General features: G+C 43.9%; 1 protein-coding gene across 1 annotated transcript in view; it reads right to left on the bottom strand.

Annotated features, from left to right (window-relative positions):
* The window catches only part of CFAP61 (cilia and flagella associated protein 61), a 250975-nt gene extending 236540 nt beyond the window's left edge, over positions 1-14435 (bottom strand). The window contains exons 1-5 of the mRNA XM_065892819.1: positions 14293-14435; positions 6976-7126; positions 3942-4018; positions 3088-3155; positions 2725-2851 (exon numbers count right to left, since the gene is read on the bottom strand). Coding sequence (XP_065748891.1) covers positions 2725-2851; positions 3088-3155; positions 3942-4018; positions 6976-7126; positions 14293-14435 — 566 coding nt within the window. The remainder of the gene's footprint in view (positions 1-2724; positions 2852-3087; positions 3156-3941; positions 4019-6975; positions 7127-14292) is intronic.
* Between the last annotated feature and the right edge of the window lie 3499 nt (positions 14436-17934).

The following is a 17934-nucleotide window of genomic DNA, read 5'->3' as shown; positions in this document are numbered from 1 at the left end:
TCACTTTCATCTTTCAAAATTGTGCTCTAATCCTCTGCTTTCCACTTTAAAATCTCCCCCTCAACTAGACCATCTCCGTTATTCTCATGATCTCCTCATTCATGAGAAGCCCTGTATTTCCAACTGTCTCCTGTCCATCTAGTGCTATTATTTCCACTTTCAGTTAATGAATCCACCATCCCCCCTAAAGTTGAAACCCCGAGTCACCATTAACTCATTCTCAACCTTCAACTTCTCTAACTAATTGGCAATCAAACTGCACCTTCCCTCTCAAACATTTCTTTGCATCTATGCACCTGCCTTGATCCATTCCCCAACCTGGACCTCTTTGATTCGTCACTGCCTGAATTCCAGCCGGCATCATTCTTGGCCAGACTGTTCTGTGCTCCTCCCCTGCAAGCCACTGGCCACGTGAAAAGCAGTTCTTTTTAACATACAGTCCATACCATGCCTTTCTTCAGTGCTCCCTGCTGGCTCCAAGTTAAAGCCTGCTCATCAGTTTTTCTCTTCCTCACATCTGCCCACCTGCCTGGTAGCAGACATTCCGGGTGCTTTCCTGCCTCCACGCGTTTGCCCATCTGTCCATCTGGCTGAACTCTGACTCATCCTTCCCGACCAGATTCAGAGGCTAGCTTCTCTATGAAGCCTCTTTTCTTTCACATTTTTCCCACTGAGGTATAATAATATAGTGTACAGTGCACAGACATTAAGAGTGCAGCTTGATGACCTTTGACGGCCGCGTGTGCCGCGTGCACCCCGATCAATGCACAGAGCACTGTCTCCCCACCGTGTCCCTCCCACCATCACTCTTCCCTCCGCCAGAGGCAACCACTGATCTGACCTCTCCTGTTTTGTACATCTTACAAGTGAAATCAGCAGTATATGGTCTTTGTTTCTATGTCTGCCGTCTTTCATTCAGCATAAGCTTTCTGAGACTGATCCATGCTATTGTGTGTACACATAGTTATTCCATCTCATTGCTGAGCAGTATCCATTGTACAGAGGTACCACAGTTTGTGAACATTTACACGTTGATGGACATTTAGATTTTGGGGGGCCTGGGGGGTTGAAGCTGTCTTCATCCCTCTCTGCCCTTCCCTCCTTCAAGCTACACAGCATCACAGTTTATCATAGATGGGTCTCTCTTCCCCACATAACTCTAATAATATTAATAATAATATTTCATTTCCTTGGGCACCTACATGTGACTGGCAGTGGGCTAAGTACTTGATTTTTATCAGCTCATCCCATCACTACAACAGTCCCATAGAGCAGACAATATGCTCACACCCACGGACAGAGAGGAAACTGAGGCCTGCGGAGGCCCAGTTCCCTCTTGAAGTTAACCCATCTGGTGAGTAGTAAAACCAAGATCAGGATCAAGATCTACCTGATGTCATTACTGCAAATTCTTAACAATTATGCCATAACACTACATGCCTGGTAAACATTAGGCTCTCGCTTTTTAAAAAATTTAGTTTCGATACTTTCTAAAGAAATGCAGCACTCATCAAATATGGCAATGGTGGGAAGTCCCTGGCGGTCCAGTGGTTAGGACTCCACACTTCCACTGCCAGGGGCACGGGTTCAATCCCTGGTCGGGGAACCAAGATCCCCGCATGCCACGTGGTGCAGCCCAAGATAAAAACAAACAAAAACAAATATGGCAATGGTTGCTCCCAAAAGATACAGCGTACTGTTCACTGCTAAAGGAACCGACCCCCCTTGTGAAATGAGTTTATAGGCCCTCTTATTTCAAAACAGCCGTTCTATTTTGCTCACAGTTTTGTGCATCAGAAACCTGGGAGGACTCAGCTGGGCAGAGCGTGCTTGCGGTCTCTCATGTGGCTGCAGTCAGATGTCAGCGGGGATGCAGACACTGGGGGTTCTCCTGGGTTGCACATCCACATGGTGAATGCTGTCAGCGGTAGCCCCTTGGGGCTGCGGGCCCAGCACTGACTTGTGGCCTCTCCGGCACGGTGGTCTCAGGGCAGTCAGACTTCTCCCCCTCGTCTCCTCCACAGCGAGCATCCCAAGAGAGCCAGGCAGAAGCCTCCCAACCTCCCACGTCACAGAGCATCCCTTCCGCCATGCTGTGTGGGCCACAGCAGCCATACAACACCCAGACTCAAAAAGAGCGGACATGGACCCCACCTCTTGATGAGAAGAGTGACCAGGCCACATTATAGGAGAGCATGCAGGATAGAAGATGGCCTTCTTTGGAAAACAGAATCTGCCACAGCTATCGCCTTGAGATTGCTGACCTTCAAGGCAAGTCCTGTGGGCCGTGGATGGTAAAGACTTGCAGCTTGGAAAACTCCTCTTTGGGGTCAACAGAATCCTCATTCACTGAATGCTGGAAAATAGGTGGGCTTTACCGGGGAAACTAAATAAGCAGAATCATTTCTATGTTTGTTATATTTGCAAGTTATTTCACTCAGTGTGGAGCCAAGGATTGTGTGTCTTCAGAAACCCTTAAGTAGTAAATGCACAGCTTTGCTGACCACACGGCACCAAATGAGTCTCATCAGATATTCAGTCCTGCAAGTTATGTCATCAAGGGGAATTGTAAACATCTCCAAATGAAGTAATGCTTCTGGGTATTATAAAGCGATTTCATTCAAGCTATAATCACTTACTGTAAGAAGTGGCAATTTTTAAACTCTTTTTAAGGTAACCGTCAGGGTAAAGCTTAGGTAGCAAAAGGCACGGCTCCACACTTACCTGGCTTTGCGGATGTGTAGCTGAGGGTAGTGGCTGTGCCTGTGACATATGTGCACGGCAAAGTCCTCATCATACGTCAGGCTTGGAATGTTCCCCACTTGGTTGAACACAGTTATGAGAGTCGAGCCTAAATCCCAGAGACAAAGAAGTGAGGCCTCGATTTATCAAGGAATAACTTTAGGACTTCAGGGCAAATGTAGTTTCCATTCTAATGTGTGTTTTAATTGTTACAGTCGAATGGGCACATTATACATTGAGGACCTGGAGACCCGTGGTTCTTATGTCCCATCCCCAAAGCCCCATTTTAAGCACAAATTTCCTATGTTAGCGACTGGGGTCAGGAGGTGGTGGAGGAGGACTTACCGAGGCTCATGTAGGATGGCACAATGAGGAATATGAAGTGCAGGTCTGGCACCGCCTTGAACACGGTCCTGGCGAGGGAATGGGAGGGGACGGGGTGTCAACAATCCTATTAGCCAGCACCTGGTGAGACGAACGCCTTCACTACAAAAATGAGGCGTTCATAGATCCACCTGGGTGCCTTGCTCCCTGCCTGCAAAGGCAAGAACGTCTTCGAGGCAATTCCTTTTTCTTCTCTGCTTTTCCCTGGATTCCAAATGCCCCCTCTTCTATCTGTTCCATGGAGGCAGCGAGAACCAAGGCACCATGTCCACCAGGTTTCTGCTGAGATTAACCTTTGCCCTGGCATCTGGATGGTCTGGTGTGACACTGCAAAGTGACTTGAGAGCTGAGGCCACCACCCCCAAGTGTCTGTGTAGCCTGTCAGAGACCCGTTGTGGCGGAAGCCCCGCGGGCCAGGTTTCTGCAGGCAGTCCTGTTAATAACATGTCTAAGGATGAGATTGAGGAAAACTATTTTTAGAAACATCCAAGCCTGTGACCTCTTCTCTTCCCCTCCTCCCCCCAAATCCATTTTTTTCAAATGACCGTGTGACCTGTTTGCCTCCAACAGTGGTAGTTAAAGGCGTCCATTCAAAGGAAGGATTGTATTCTTTCAGAAACATCACCACTGTTCAGAGTAAATGCTTGACTAGAGCCAGAAAGTACAAGCAAATTGAACACCTCAAAGAATTTCCTTTAAAAATATTTTTTTGACTATCCAGATAGTTAAAGACATGATAAAGACATGAACGTGTCTCGTCTACGATGCTGCTGCCAGTGCCCCGTGTCACTGTCTGCCACGCCGTGGCCACTCACCGAATAATCTCTTTGCAGCAGCCGACAGAATACTCGTCCACGGCCACAAAGAGGTGCATGAACAACGTGTTCAGAGGCTGCAGAAGAAAAGAGGACTCGATTATAGGCTGAGTCAGAGCAAGGGGAGGGGTGGGAGATGGGGGAGGGTCTTGGGGCAGCCATGGCACAGAGCTGCCTGGTGGCGATGGAAGATATTTTATGTCTAAAATAAGGAGACACCCAGGCCGGGTTTGAGCCACTTTCTGTCCTCCTAGCTTGGAATTATTCAAGGAAAGGGGGAGTCGTAAATGAGTCCAGTGTGTCAGGGCCCTTCCTCCCGCCTCACTACGGCAGCGGGCAGGGGGGCGCCTGCGGGGGACTGAAGTCGATTCTGAACTCAGTGGTCTTGTCCCCAGGGCGCCTCAGCCCAAGTGAAAGACAATCCTCCTCCCCCGGGGCTCTGGAGTTAGCAGCTGCTGCTCTATTCAAGTGACACCAGGGAAAGCGCCTCTCATGAATTTGGAGGATGGAAGGCAGATGCCCCGCTAGGAATCCAACGGCTTGTTTTGTTCAACATTCCCAGAGTCAGAAGCAAATACTACGCTCGGTACCCAGAAAACCTGGGAGCGGAAAACAAAGTAGCAAGATTCTAATACGGCTTTTGGGTCACGTCTTTAGGGGTTTATAAAGAATGCTGCCCCGTAACTCTTTTTTTTTTAAATTTTATCGAAGTATAGTTGATTTACGACACTGTATTAATTTCTTCCGTACAGCAATGTGACTCAGTTGTACTGAAGACTTTCTAAGTGGCTGGTCATGAGGAGTTGCTCTACACATCCCCACATCCCTCTGTTCAGCTCAGTACCCCTGTGTTTATGGACAGATCCTCAGATTCTAGAGACAATGCACATGGGAGGGGGCTGAGTGGTGAGGTGAGGGCAGTGCTTGCACCTCGATCTGGACAACAGGAGCACTTCTGTGTCTCTTGTTTCCTGAGCAATTTCATAGACGGCCTTGGGTGACCACCTGCACATCCGTGTGCCTCGGTCTCCCTTCCTGTCGGGTGGCACGTGCCCTAAGAACACTCAGAAGGTGTTTATCAAACATAAAATGGCGAGAGAAGAATCATGAGTTTAGTTCATGAGCTTGAAAACTCCCCAGAGGCAAGCAACACGAACTCCAGAGTCCAGATGACAACAGCGACAGTGAGAGTTCGATGTCGCAATGTGAGCACTTCCCATGCATGGACTCACCTGACCCCATGGCATCTGCTTTACATTCTGGTCAGGACTCGCCTTGCTAGTGCATGGTTTATTACTTGGCTGATTTATCCCCCAAATTCTCTCTTCCATCAAAAATATTACAGTTCAATATTTATTCCTTAGCTTTAAGATAAAAATCATTATTTTAGTTGCAGATACCCCCGGGGTAGGTAAGCCATTAAGCCATAAGCCTCTATACCCATGCTGTCCAATAGGAAAATAATTCAAGCCACAAATGCTGGGAACATATGTAATTTTCAAGTTTCTAGTAGATATATTTTTAAAAAGAAGTAAACAGGTGAAATTAATGTTAATATATTTTATTTAACCTAATATATTCACATTATTATCCTTTTAAGAAGTAGTAAATATAAAAATTCTCAACAAGGTATTTTATACTCTTTTTTTTCCTACTGAGTGTTTGATGTCCAGTGCATATTTTATACTCAGAGCTCATCTCAGTTCAAACTAGCCACATTTCAAGTGCCCAAATAGCTACATATGGCTGATGTACCCTCCAGGACCAGCCCAGCTCTACACTATTGAAGGAAGTAGTTTAAAAAGAAACAATTTTAAAAGAACAAGAAAAGGAACAAAAGGGGAAAGAATTTAGGAAGAATGGTGTTAATTTATAATTCTCAAAAAGATAAAATCATGACCCTAATGCAAATACAAAATGCACGTATCAGAGATTGATTCAATCCATCAATCCATGAGGCAACCAGTGAGATGATACAAAACGATTCATTGCACTTGAGAAGCTGGCTTCAGGCAGTTTTAATGAGGAAATGTTAGAAGATTGCCCAGCTAGATACAAAAGAGTTCAGGTCCCACTGGGCCAGAAACTGTAACCTTTGAGGTTATCTCTTCCACCACACTGAAGTTATTTACATCTCAAATGAACAAAAATCTACCAGTTCATCACTGTTCCTGCGGAACTGTAAAATAGCTCAGTCAATAGAAAATCAATCAAAAGTACAAGCACAATGGAAAGAATCTTTTTGGCCTATTTCCAAGCTTGAGATAATTTTTCTGACAGTGGTGACTGCGAGCGCAGGGGACCAGGGGGAGGCAGCCTCTAGCTGAACAGATGCTGGGTAACTAAGTGCTGGGCTGCGCGTGTTTGCGTGTGTGCGCGCGCACGAGTCCGCTCGTTCACACAGTTGCCATTCCCCAGGGCTCCGGGACGTGCTCTTGAACTCCACCGACAGGGCAAGCGTGCTGCCCGCAGTTGCAGCCTCAGCCTCTGGCTCTCTGCAGCAACTGGCCCGGATGCTGGCCTGGCTCTGGCGGCCGAGGGACAGCTCAGGCTACCAAAGCCCAACTCCCCGAGACCCGATGACCTGGCTTCTGTGGGTCGACAGGGTGTCCTGTGTCCGCAGCTGGGAGACATCAAATAAGCCAGAGCCCATGAGGGCACTTTGAAAATTACAGAGCATGACTTGAATCTGAGGCTCTGTTGTCATTATTTCAGGGGCAGATGTGTAAATGGCAGGTCCCTCCCAGCAGGTCAAAGACTTGGGAGCACAGCGTGGAGGCCTGGGAAGCGCAGTCCTGATGCTCTGCTAATTCCTTGCCGTGCCCCACCCCCAGTCCTCCTCTGAGGCTTCCTGCTCTCAGACTCCCCTTCCCTCTCCACCAGATAAGTTCATTTCTGTCCATCATGATGTCACACACTTTTTGTTGTGACTTTTGAACTGCTCAGTCTAAAAACTGAGAAGACCTATATGCAAACATAGGACTTCCCTTCCAAATTCAAGCTGTTCTCATAAGCAACGTGCATGGTTACTCACTGTGCATGGGATTTCACTGTCCATCTCCCGGAACACGGACACCCAGTCGTCCTGTGGGGCGACATTCCAGTTGGGATAGTCTAGGAAGGTGGCCTGGGCCATGATCTCCTCCTGGTCATTGTGGAGGGTGATGGCAAAGTTTGCCTTCTCCCTGCGGAAACGATTCCAATTGCACACATGAGGAAGGTACCAGAAGTGAGATGAAGAGGTGTCGTTTTCTCCCACCTTTGGCTACTGGATCTTGGCAACCACTGCACGAGATATGATAGCCTACGGAAGAGGTGGGAGCAACGTGGCAGCAAGTCTGGAAGTGCATCTTTCAGGACATCTGGTGCTACCGACCCCATCTTCACAGAAAATTACACTTCATTAGAAAGGTGTAACGTCTATGATATAACGTGTCCAATACCCCTCCCTTGGAGACAGGCTGGGGAAACCGTTGACCGTAGTCTTCCCCATCCTCTCCATGTTGCCAGCTCCACTGTGTTGCCCTAAACACGTACATTTAGGATGGCCAACTGGCCCACGTACGTGTCCCTCACACACATGCACTTCCAGTACTTAATTATTTTCTTTAAGCCAGTTCACTTTTGGCTGAAATAAGTCTATTTCAATAAAAAGTTTTACATCACTATCATAAATGGAAAACCATTATACCTTCCTATAAACAGAAGGTAACTATAAAAATGAAGAGATGACACTTAAAACAAAAATTGCTCTGGGGCTTCCCTGGTGGCGCAGTGGTTGAGAGTCCGCCTGCCGATGCAGGGGACACAGGTTCGTGTCCCGGTCCGGGAAGATCCCACATGCCGCAGGGCGGCTGGGCCCATGAGCCATGGCCGCTGAGCCTGCGCGTCCAGAGCCTGTGCTCCGCCACGGGAGAGGCCACAACAGTGAGAGGCTCGCGTACCACTAAAAAAAAAAAAAAAAAATTTCTTGCATGGTTTGAGTCAAATCACTTGGGTCCCACCAGAGCTGTGGGCACCTTTGGGAAACACTGTGCTCAGGACACCAATCTCAGCACCTCCAGCCACCATCCCCTCTCACAGGAAGTCACAGTCCTCAGCCACCGTGGACTCCACCAGGGGTGCCCCGGGCCCAGGCACTGCAGCTGGCTGCCCTCTGGTACCGAGAACAGGGGATCCACACAGGGCGCTCATTAGCAGGAGGAGGTAGCCCCCCAGCTCCTCCCGTCTGATTCACTGAAGCCCCTACCCCTCATTCTACTCCTGCAGGGCTCCCTCCAGCTCCTGGTCCTCTGGGGCCCCCTGCTCCGGGCTCCCAGAGCCACGACCTATGGCTTCACACTGACAGTCCTCGCTCTAACCCAGATGAGAAAAGGCCCAGGGCACGGGACCACGGAGCATCAGCAATGATAGTGATAGAGGTGGTGGAGGAGGAAGTAGGCAAGAGCTGGGACCAGGCAGCTGCCATCCCCTCAGGGAAGCAAGGGAAATGTGCTCCTGGAATCCCAATTTGAACCTGAAATGCATTTATCCATGGGAACCTAGGGTGGCGGTTGTGTTCTGTAGTACAATTAGCATGGTACTATATGGCACAGACATTATAGATTAAATAGGCTTTTGTGGGCAGCCAGCCTCCAATAACATTGTTTCAATGAGAAAATGCACTGCAATTTCCAGAGAGCCTGACTACAAAAAGTAACTTTGGCAGCATATCCTTTTGTATGTACAATTTCACTTCTTATTACCTCTCAGCCAGTAGGTCCTCTACAGGACAGATAAAAATCATCGTGGGAGCAAAAGAGGGAGAGGAGGGAAAAAGGTAGAGGGAAAAGGTGTGTTTCTTTAAAGCTGGTTTAAAATTATTCTTTGTAATAAGCCAAATCCAAACCAAAGAAGTCCTTAAAAATATAGACACAAGCACGAGCACAGGTATGTATTTCACAGAAAATATATTAAAGTTCGAAGATATTATCCAGCAATAGAAATTAGAGTTCTTTTCATTAGAGCGGTGCTTCATTTATTCAGTTGGTTTAAGGAGTTTTCCAAGTTCAGCCAACACTCGTTTTACTTAACCGTACTTGGTGGAAATCTTGGTGAAACAGTGTCTCTATTTTCTGCCTCATTAAGCAGCGTGAGTGAAACAGGGCTCAGAGTCCCTTTACGTCCCCCTCCCCATGCTCTGAACCGTGGAGTTTCCGCCCCCCCCCCCCCCCCCCGATTGCACTGTGCTATCTGCACACCAAGTGGCCCACTCTTGTGGCCCTTTCCCCACTCACCCACTCTGCCCAATCCGCTCATGTCCTCCCCTAAAACTGAGCAGGGTTTTTAGGTGAGACCACTGTTACTCATTCCTGTATCTCTGTGACTGAGCCAGCAGTCAATAAAAGGAAACTGAATGAACGAGAAAAGAAACCGCCAGTTTTAGAAATGCCCGTAAGATGGGTCTGGAAGCTTGAGGCTGGCCGGCGAGGGGATGGGAGTTAGTTACCTAATGTGAAAACGAAAGGCTACAAGGGCTGGGTAGCAAGGGAGCTGTTTGGGGAGCTCCAGGACACTAATGAAAATGTAAATTTACTTTTACTTCTGAAAATAGGCTGGCTTCTAAGGCAGGCCTCAACGTTATAAGGGCCCCATTTTCACATTAAAAAAACTTTCACTACTCCCCTCCCACATGATGTAAGTTACACTTTTTGTATCTGCCAATTCAGAAAATACATAAACACATCAGACACATGGATTCCAGGAACCCTTACAGCCACTCCAAGGCCCAGCACGGGTAGGGTGCTCAGGGACCAGGGACCGGCACAGCACATGTCCAACACATTCTATTGGATGAGTCACAGCTCCAGGCTGATTTCAGAGGCAGAGACTACAGTGCAGGGAGGAACACAGAGGCCCAGAGAATAGGGGAGGCATGGGAGCCTCCAATGTCATCAATGCCCACACCTGCTTTAGCTGCAACACCAGAGTTAACTTGATTTCACGTATTGTATGTATTTACATTTACATACGTATAATTATATATCTAACACATATTTTTATTTTCATTCAACTCATGTATTCTAATTTTTCTTTTTCTTTGTTGACCCACGATTATTTATTATTGCATTTAAAATTTTTCAAATATATGGGCGCTCCTTAATTATCTTTTTGTTATTGATCTCTAACTCCATTGCATTGTTGTCAAAGAACACGCTTTGTGGTACTAACCACTGCTGGGGTTGCTTCATGGCCTAAGAGGAAGTTAGTTTTTAAACATGTTTACATGTCTACTTGACAAGATTATGTATGTTCTAACACTGGCTACAGTGTTCTACATATATCCGTTAGATCAAGTTCTTTAATTGGGTTCTTGTTGAAATCTTTTCTGTTGTAACTGATTTTCAGTTTGCTTGACCTTTCATTTATTTTTTATTTATTTATTTATTTTGCGGTACGCGGGCCTCCAACTGTTGTGGCCTCTCCCGTTGCGGAGCGCAGGCTCTGGACGCGTAGGCTCAGCGGCCATGGCTCGCGGGTCCAGTCGCTCCGCGGCATGTGGGATCTTCCCGGACCGGGGCACGAACCTGCATCCCCTGCATCGGCAGACGGACTCTCAACCACTGTGCCACCAGGGAAGCCCGACTTTCATTTATTAACAGAGGTATATTAAATCTCCCATTATGATGGTGGGTATGTCTATTTCATCCTTTTTTCTATTGATTTTTTGCTTTATATATTTTATGACTGTCATTAGGAGCATGCAAGTTTAAATTGTCATACCTCCCTCAAGCACAAAACCTTTCATCATTATATTGCTATAATGACCCTCTTTATCTGCAATGATCCTTTCTGCCAAAAGTATATTTTGTCTGCTATTTATAGAGCAACAGTAGCCTTTTTTTTGGATGAGATTTTGGCCAGCATCTTTTTTTTCCAAATACTTTGACTTTAAATCCTTCTGTGACTTTATATATTAGGTGTGTCTCTTATATGTAAAATATGACTGCTGTTTGTTTTGTTCTGTTTTTAGCCAATCTGCCCATCTTTCTCTTTAAACTGAAAAATTTTGTTCATATACATTTATTTTGATTACTGATATAACTGAACTGTTTTCTATCTACCTATTACATGATTTTAATATGTTCTATGTTTTCTGTTTCTTTTTTCTTCCTTTATTGCCTTCTTTGAGATTCAGTTTGTTATAAATTTCTTGTTCCATTTTCCCTCTATAGATGAGAAGCTATAATCTCTACACCTATCTTTAAATGATTATTCTAGCCACATTAACATATATTTCTAAAAAAGTCTTTACCCTCTGCTCCAGTTATCAACTGACATGTACCAAACCACCCCTAAGCTTAGTGGCTTAAAACAATTCATTATTATCCCTCATGGTTCTGTGGGCTGGCTGGGCTTGATTGAGAAGTTTTTGGTTGGGATCTCTCAGGTGATGGCAGTCAAGTGGTGCTGGTGGTCGGAGTCACCTGACTATCCAATGTCTAAAACAGCTCCACTCATACTGTTAGCAGTTGATGCTGGTTGTTGGCTGGGAGCTCGGCTGAGGATGCCAAGTGAAGCACCTGCGTGTGGCCACGTGAATTGAGCATTTAACAGTATGGCATCTGGGTTCCAAGAGGGAGCATTCCAGAGCCCAGTGGAAGCTGCAGACTTCTTATGATCTAGACTTGAAGTCATAAAGCATCACTTTTACTGACTTCTATTGGTTACACAGGGCCAACCCTGATTCAGGGCAAGAAGGGACTACAAAAGGACTGAATGTAGGACGTGTGGCTCACGGGAGGGAGGGGGAGCACCTCTGAATACTAGCTACCAACCCTCCCCCTGAACAATACCTTAAGAGTACTTTCAATCTAACCACATGACTCCCAATTTATCTGCTATTTTTGTCCTGTATTTTAGCTAACTTATTATTCATATCCTATAACTTACCATTTACATTTAATACCCGTATTAAATTAGTCATTATTAATGTTATTATTTCATACAAGCTAGATTTTTCTCATATTTGTACATATTTTTGTTTACATTCCTTCTTTTATCTTGGGTTTTCCAGCTGAGATATTCTTCCGTCTGCCTAGAGTATATTCTGAGGAATTTCCTTAATTCAGAGTTCACTGGTAAACTAGCTTTTGTTTGTCTAAAAAATGCATTCATTTTCCCCTAGGTATTGAAAAATTGTTTCTCTAGGTATACAATTCTAGTTTGATGTTATTTTCTCTCCAATATTAAAGACATTCCATTATCTTCTGGGTACCATTGTTGCTAGTGAGAAATCGTCATTAGTCTAATTTTTAGTTGTTTGCAGGTAATTTCTTTTCTTTATAGTTATTTTTCAGATCTTCTCTTTAGCTTTGGTGTTTTGCTGTTTCATTATGATGTGGTTAGTTGTAGAATTCTCTGTGTATTTTTCCTATTTGGGATCCATTGAGTTTTCTAGAAAAATTGGTGCTTCTCAACAATTCTGGGAAGTTCTCAGCCATTATCTCTTCAAATATTGACTCTTGCACTTCCTATTATCTCCCTTTAGAAGTCTGATTAGACCTATTTGTTAAATATTCCATTCTTATTTTTTGTCTCTGTCTCTTTGTGCTGAATTCTAGGTGATTTATTGGTATTGATGCCCCAGTTCACTACTTCTGTCTTTAGCTGTGTCTATTACAATGTCTAATTCATCCACAGAGCTTTTAATATTAGTTCTATTTTTTTCTAGATGGTCTATTAGACTTTTTTTAATTCTCATTTTTCATTTTTATGGTCTTTTAAAACATATCTTCTCAGTTTAGACAAAGTAAGCATAGTTATTTTATATTCTTTGACTTAATATCTGAAGTCTTTGAGAGTCTGATTCTGCTGTATAGTTTTTTGTTGTTGGTTCTCACTAATGGTGAATGTCTCCTTGTATATTTTTGATTTTTGACTGTGAGCTCATGTTCCTTTGAATTTTATCTGTGAGTATTATTGGAAGTCTGAGCTGAAGCTCCACCCCTTCAGACCTGAGCTGTACTTATTTCAGTGGGTCTCCTGGACACACTACTAACGTGCAACCACTTTTAATCAAATTCTCCACTTCCTCCACTTTATTCAGTCTATGGGTGAACTAGTTTAGGTGGTCTAAAAATGCATTCATTACTTGGGAAGTTTTGAAGCTTTTGGGGACCATGCAGATAATTAACACAGACCTTGAATCAACACGTGCTTATGAATTCTTGGGGAAGGCTTTATCCCCCTTCATTCATGCTGAGGCTGAAACAGGCTAGTTTCCTTACTTTTATGCAGTGGGTTTGTCTCCTTCATCCTTACAAAGAACTGCACAGTTTTATACAAAGAAATCTAATACTTCCCTCCTTAAGTGGATGGAGTATTTATCTTCTGTTCTTTGTGAACCTGTCAAAACAAAACTGTGAGGTTTCTAGAATGCAGCAAAAATCCTCAAGGAGAAAGTGGTGTGGGTTCCTGCTATTGTCCTGAAGTTTCTGATTTCATTTTGACAATGTTCTCTGCACAGTCCGTACGCGTGTGCGTGTGTGTGTGTGTGTGTGTGTGTATGTATCAACATGTTTCCATCCAGAGGACATCATTAAGGTGTTTAATTCACCATAATGTCAAAAAAATGAAATCATTTCATTGTCATACACATTTTGAAAGCATTTTTATACACATATTGTTCTCCAACAAAACTGTACCAAATTTACGTTACATTCATCAGTGTGGTGATCAGAAATTGCAAATTTTAATGTCTTAGGCTGGCCTAGTTTAAACATTTCAACTGTATTTAACCTGAAGCTTTATGAAATCTAAAACACTGCTCTCTCTTATCATTTTCAATAAAAATAATGAGGAACAGCTTATAGGATATTCATATTCTGGTGTCCAAAAAAAAAAAAAAACAAAACAGGGAGAAAAAAGATTAAAAAAAAAAACCTAGGCATATTTTGAAGATTAGAAGAACATTTCAACAGGAGTGGCTAAGAGCACATCCAGGCTTTGTCACTTACTAACTGCTGGACCTTGGGCGAGCCTCCACTCTCTCATCTGTAAAATGGGTGTGACAGTGGCTACCTCAGAGTTAAACAAGACGATGTTGGCAAAGCACAGAGTCTGAAAGAAAATAAATTCTCAAAACGGGTAGCTAAGTGACTCTACTAGTGGGTGGGGCAGTTGAGATTTGAACCCTAGTTTGCCTGAATCCAAAAGTCATGAGAAGTCTTTTCAATTTACATGTTGTTACAGGACTTAGCGATGGTTGTTCCCAGAGATCTCCCGCTCAGTAGGGCAGATTTTCCTGCTGCCCTTTCCTCGCCAAGCCCCACAAGGACAAAGGAGTGGAGCCCCTTTGCTATGTACTTACAGAAGAGAGATGATGTTAAGACTCCCAAACAGCTTCTGGGTAAATTTTCTAATGAGGTTTTTGATGCAATAAGTATCCTGTGACTCTGTTCTCCGGCAGTGAACCACCTCCACCTTTCCTCTTGGAGAAGTGAGTACTGACATTTTTGATCCTGTCCCTGAAAGACAGAAAAACAGCCCACTGTTAGCCTGAGATGACAAGCCAGTCTGGCTTCAGTACTTACAAAACAGGACATTCCTCCAATTTCTGTGTGGTCAGAGTGAGCGTGGCTGGTGGAGGCTGTGACGACTGTCCCCAAAAACCAGTTAACACGTGTCTCTCCGGGAGAATGATGTTTCTGAGGACTGGCCTGTCTAGAAATGTCTGCAACTGTATTCTTTGTTTCCCACAAAGCTGCTTTAAAATATTCAAACAATAGGGCTGAAGAACATTGAAAGGAATTATTTACTGATTCAGGGTCTTCATATTTAATCAGCTGCCATGACAGGTGGTTAAGAGTTACAGGGGAAATACAGTTGCCGCCCATGGTCCATACAGAGCTCCCCAAACTGGAGCCCTGAGGGGCAACAGTCCTGAGATGTATTTTGAAGGGAAAAGAGTCCTGTGGTCAAATAAGTGTAAGAGGCACTGCTTGTAAAGGCCTTCCACAGGGGCCGCTATGCCCATTAAAGTCTCTGGAAGCTCCAGGATACAGCACCTGCTTTCTTTGTAGAACTCAGCCTTTCCTACAGCCAATCTGAGGAGAATCTCTAACGACAGCAATGGTGGAGAGTCTCATGTTCAGAGAGACAGGGTGGGGATGCTGCTGACAGAACAGCAGGCAGCAAACGAGCTCAATCTCTCTCTCTCGATGTCTCGAGGCCTCAATGTGTGTGTCTCTCCCTCTCTCTCTGTTTCCTTTCCTCCCTCCTACCTCCATCTCTCCCTCCCTTCCTTTCTGTTTCCTCTCTTCTTTTTGCCTAAGGAAAAACATCTTATTTTCTTAGCCATTGGGAAGTTCACTTCCGCCATTGCACTGACTCTCAGAGCAGTGTGGGGACTTCCCTGGTGGCACACTGGTTAAGAATCCACCTGCCAATGCAGGGGACACAGGTTCGAGCCCTGGTCCAGGAAGAACCCACATTCCGTGGAGCAACTAAGCCAGTGCGCCACAACTACTGAGCCTGCGCGCTAGAGTCCGCAAGCCAAAACTACTGAGCCCGCATGCCACAACTACTGAGCCCACGTACCACAACTACTGAGCCCACGTGCCACAACTACTGAGCCCACGTGCCTAGAGCCCGTGCTCCGCAACAAGAGAAGCCACTGCAATGAGAAGCCCACACAGTGCAACAAAGAGTAGCCCCCGCTCGCCGCAACTAGAGAAAGCCCTGCGCGCAGCAACGATGACCCAACACAGTCAAAAATAAATAAATATATATTAAAAAAATAAAAAGAGCAGCGTGGAGCGTTCCCAGTGCCCTGGAAAGGCTGCCCCATCCAAAGGTAAGCACCATTCTGACTTCTATCACACAGATGCCTTGGCCACTTTTGAATACTCTATAAATGGAATTATACAGTGTGTATGGTTTTCTTTCAGAACACAGTATTATATCATTTGGCCTTTTGATGTTGTTCGGATATATTCTTGCACAAATTTCATGATGACTGTATTCCAATAAAATTTTACTTTATGGACACTGAAATTTGACCTTTATAATAGTGAGTGTATCCTGAAATATTCTTTTGTTTTTTTTTCAATTGTTTAAAAATGTTTAAAAAAAATTCTTAGCTCATGGGCCACACAAAAAATAGATAATGTGCTGAATTTGGCCTATGGGCTATCATTTCCCGACCACCAGAACAGTATTTTAAAAATACAGTGGTAAAAATAATCATTAACCTAGAATTCTATACCTACCTGAATGATCATTTAAAAATGAAAGTGAAATAAGACAATTACTACAAAGACTGAGAGAAATTACCATTCAAAGAACCTGGCTGAAAGGACTAGTAAAAGATGTATATCAAGAAGAAGAAAATTAAATCAGAAAGGAGCGGAATACAGATGAAACACTGGGGAAAGACTAGTAAACATGCATGTGTATCTAAATAAGCACTGATGGCCAGAAAAAAAAAAAGTAATAATGATGATAAATTTTGCTTTAAAAACAATAGCTGAATTGAATTACCAGACAATTAAAAATTTGTGAGATGGAAGGAAGGCAATCAGAAATAAAACATTCTAAGGTGTTTGAATCTTTTAGAGGCAGCTACAGATGATTAAACTTTGTCAAATCAATTGCGTTGAGTTACAAATTTAAGGGAACTCAAGGGAAATACCTTTTTATTTTAATAGCTATTTATTTATTTACTTCTCTTTGTCACAGTTATATACAATCTCATTCAATTTATCCAAGATTTGAAAAATGAGATAACTTTAAAATGTTTAAATAATAATACGGTGGTACAGAACTATGGCAAATGTTTTTATATCAGTTACGAATGACTTCCGTTTGAGAAATCAGCATAAAAATTTTTTTGAAAGCACTATTATTTTGAAAGCAGAGGTAGATGTGATAGTTCTATGTACATAAATATATAAATAAGTGACTTGTAACTGTCAAAAATTACCAATGAGCCATCAAGCCATGAAAAGACATGGAGGAATCTTAAATGCATATTACTAAGTGAAAGAAGCCAATCTGAAAAGGTTACACACTATATAATTCTAATGATATGACATTCTGAAAATGATTCATTGAAGACAAAAAGTCAGTGGTTGCAGAAGCAAAAAGGGAGGGAGGAATGAATAGGTGGAGCACAAGGATTTTTAGGGCAGTGAATCTATTCTTTACCATTCTATTATGATGGATACATGGCAATGTATTATTTGTCAAATCCCATACACTGTTCAACACCACGAGTGAACCCTCTGTTAACTATGAACACTGGGTGATGATGAGATGATGTGTGATGTGTCAATGTGGGTCCAAGGAATGTGACAAATGTACTATTATTGATAGTGGGGGGGTTGGAAGGGTCGGGAGAAATAGGAATTTTCTGTACCTTTCATTCAATTTTTCTGTGAACCTAAAACTGCTCTATAAAAATAAAGTCTATTATTTAAAAATTCTCTTAGCCATTTGCGTGCACATAATTAATTTTTCTGTTTCTGAAGACAGGTCAAGAACTATACCAGCTAACATTTACTGGGCACTTACATAGATTTTCTCTTTAAACCTGGTGAAATAGATATTATTTTTGTCGTATAGTTAAGGACATTGGGGCTAAGAGAATTGACAAAATTAAGACAGTCACAGAAACTTTAAATATCTGCTTATCTGATCACAAGGCTGGCTTATTTACTAGTACTCTGATGACTTATTTTCACTTTTTTCTATTATCTGGCTTTAAAATACCTTCAGTTGCTTTTAGTTACAAGCCTTAGAATTAATTATTGGGTCACAACTGTCCAGAAACCAAGTGGGAGTAGACCTCAGGGACTACAAAGCCTAGAATGCACCGCGGCGCCGGGCCGCCGAACCGCCAAGCCGCCGAGGAGCGCAGCAGCTCGCGCTCTGGCCTGCCTCTCTTCCCCCGCCCTCGAGCGTCCGGACCAGAGCCTGGTTCCTGTCCCCTTGCCCGGTGCCGCGGCTCTAC

This window comes from Phocoena phocoena, chromosome 15 (assembly GCF_963924675.1).
Source record: "Phocoena phocoena chromosome 15, mPhoPho1.1, whole genome shotgun sequence".
Taxonomy (NCBI): domain Eukaryota; kingdom Metazoa; phylum Chordata; class Mammalia; order Artiodactyla; family Phocoenidae; genus Phocoena; species Phocoena phocoena.
The sequence above is the reverse complement of the archived record's forward strand: the minus strand, read 5'-3'. Positions and strand labels throughout refer to the sequence as shown.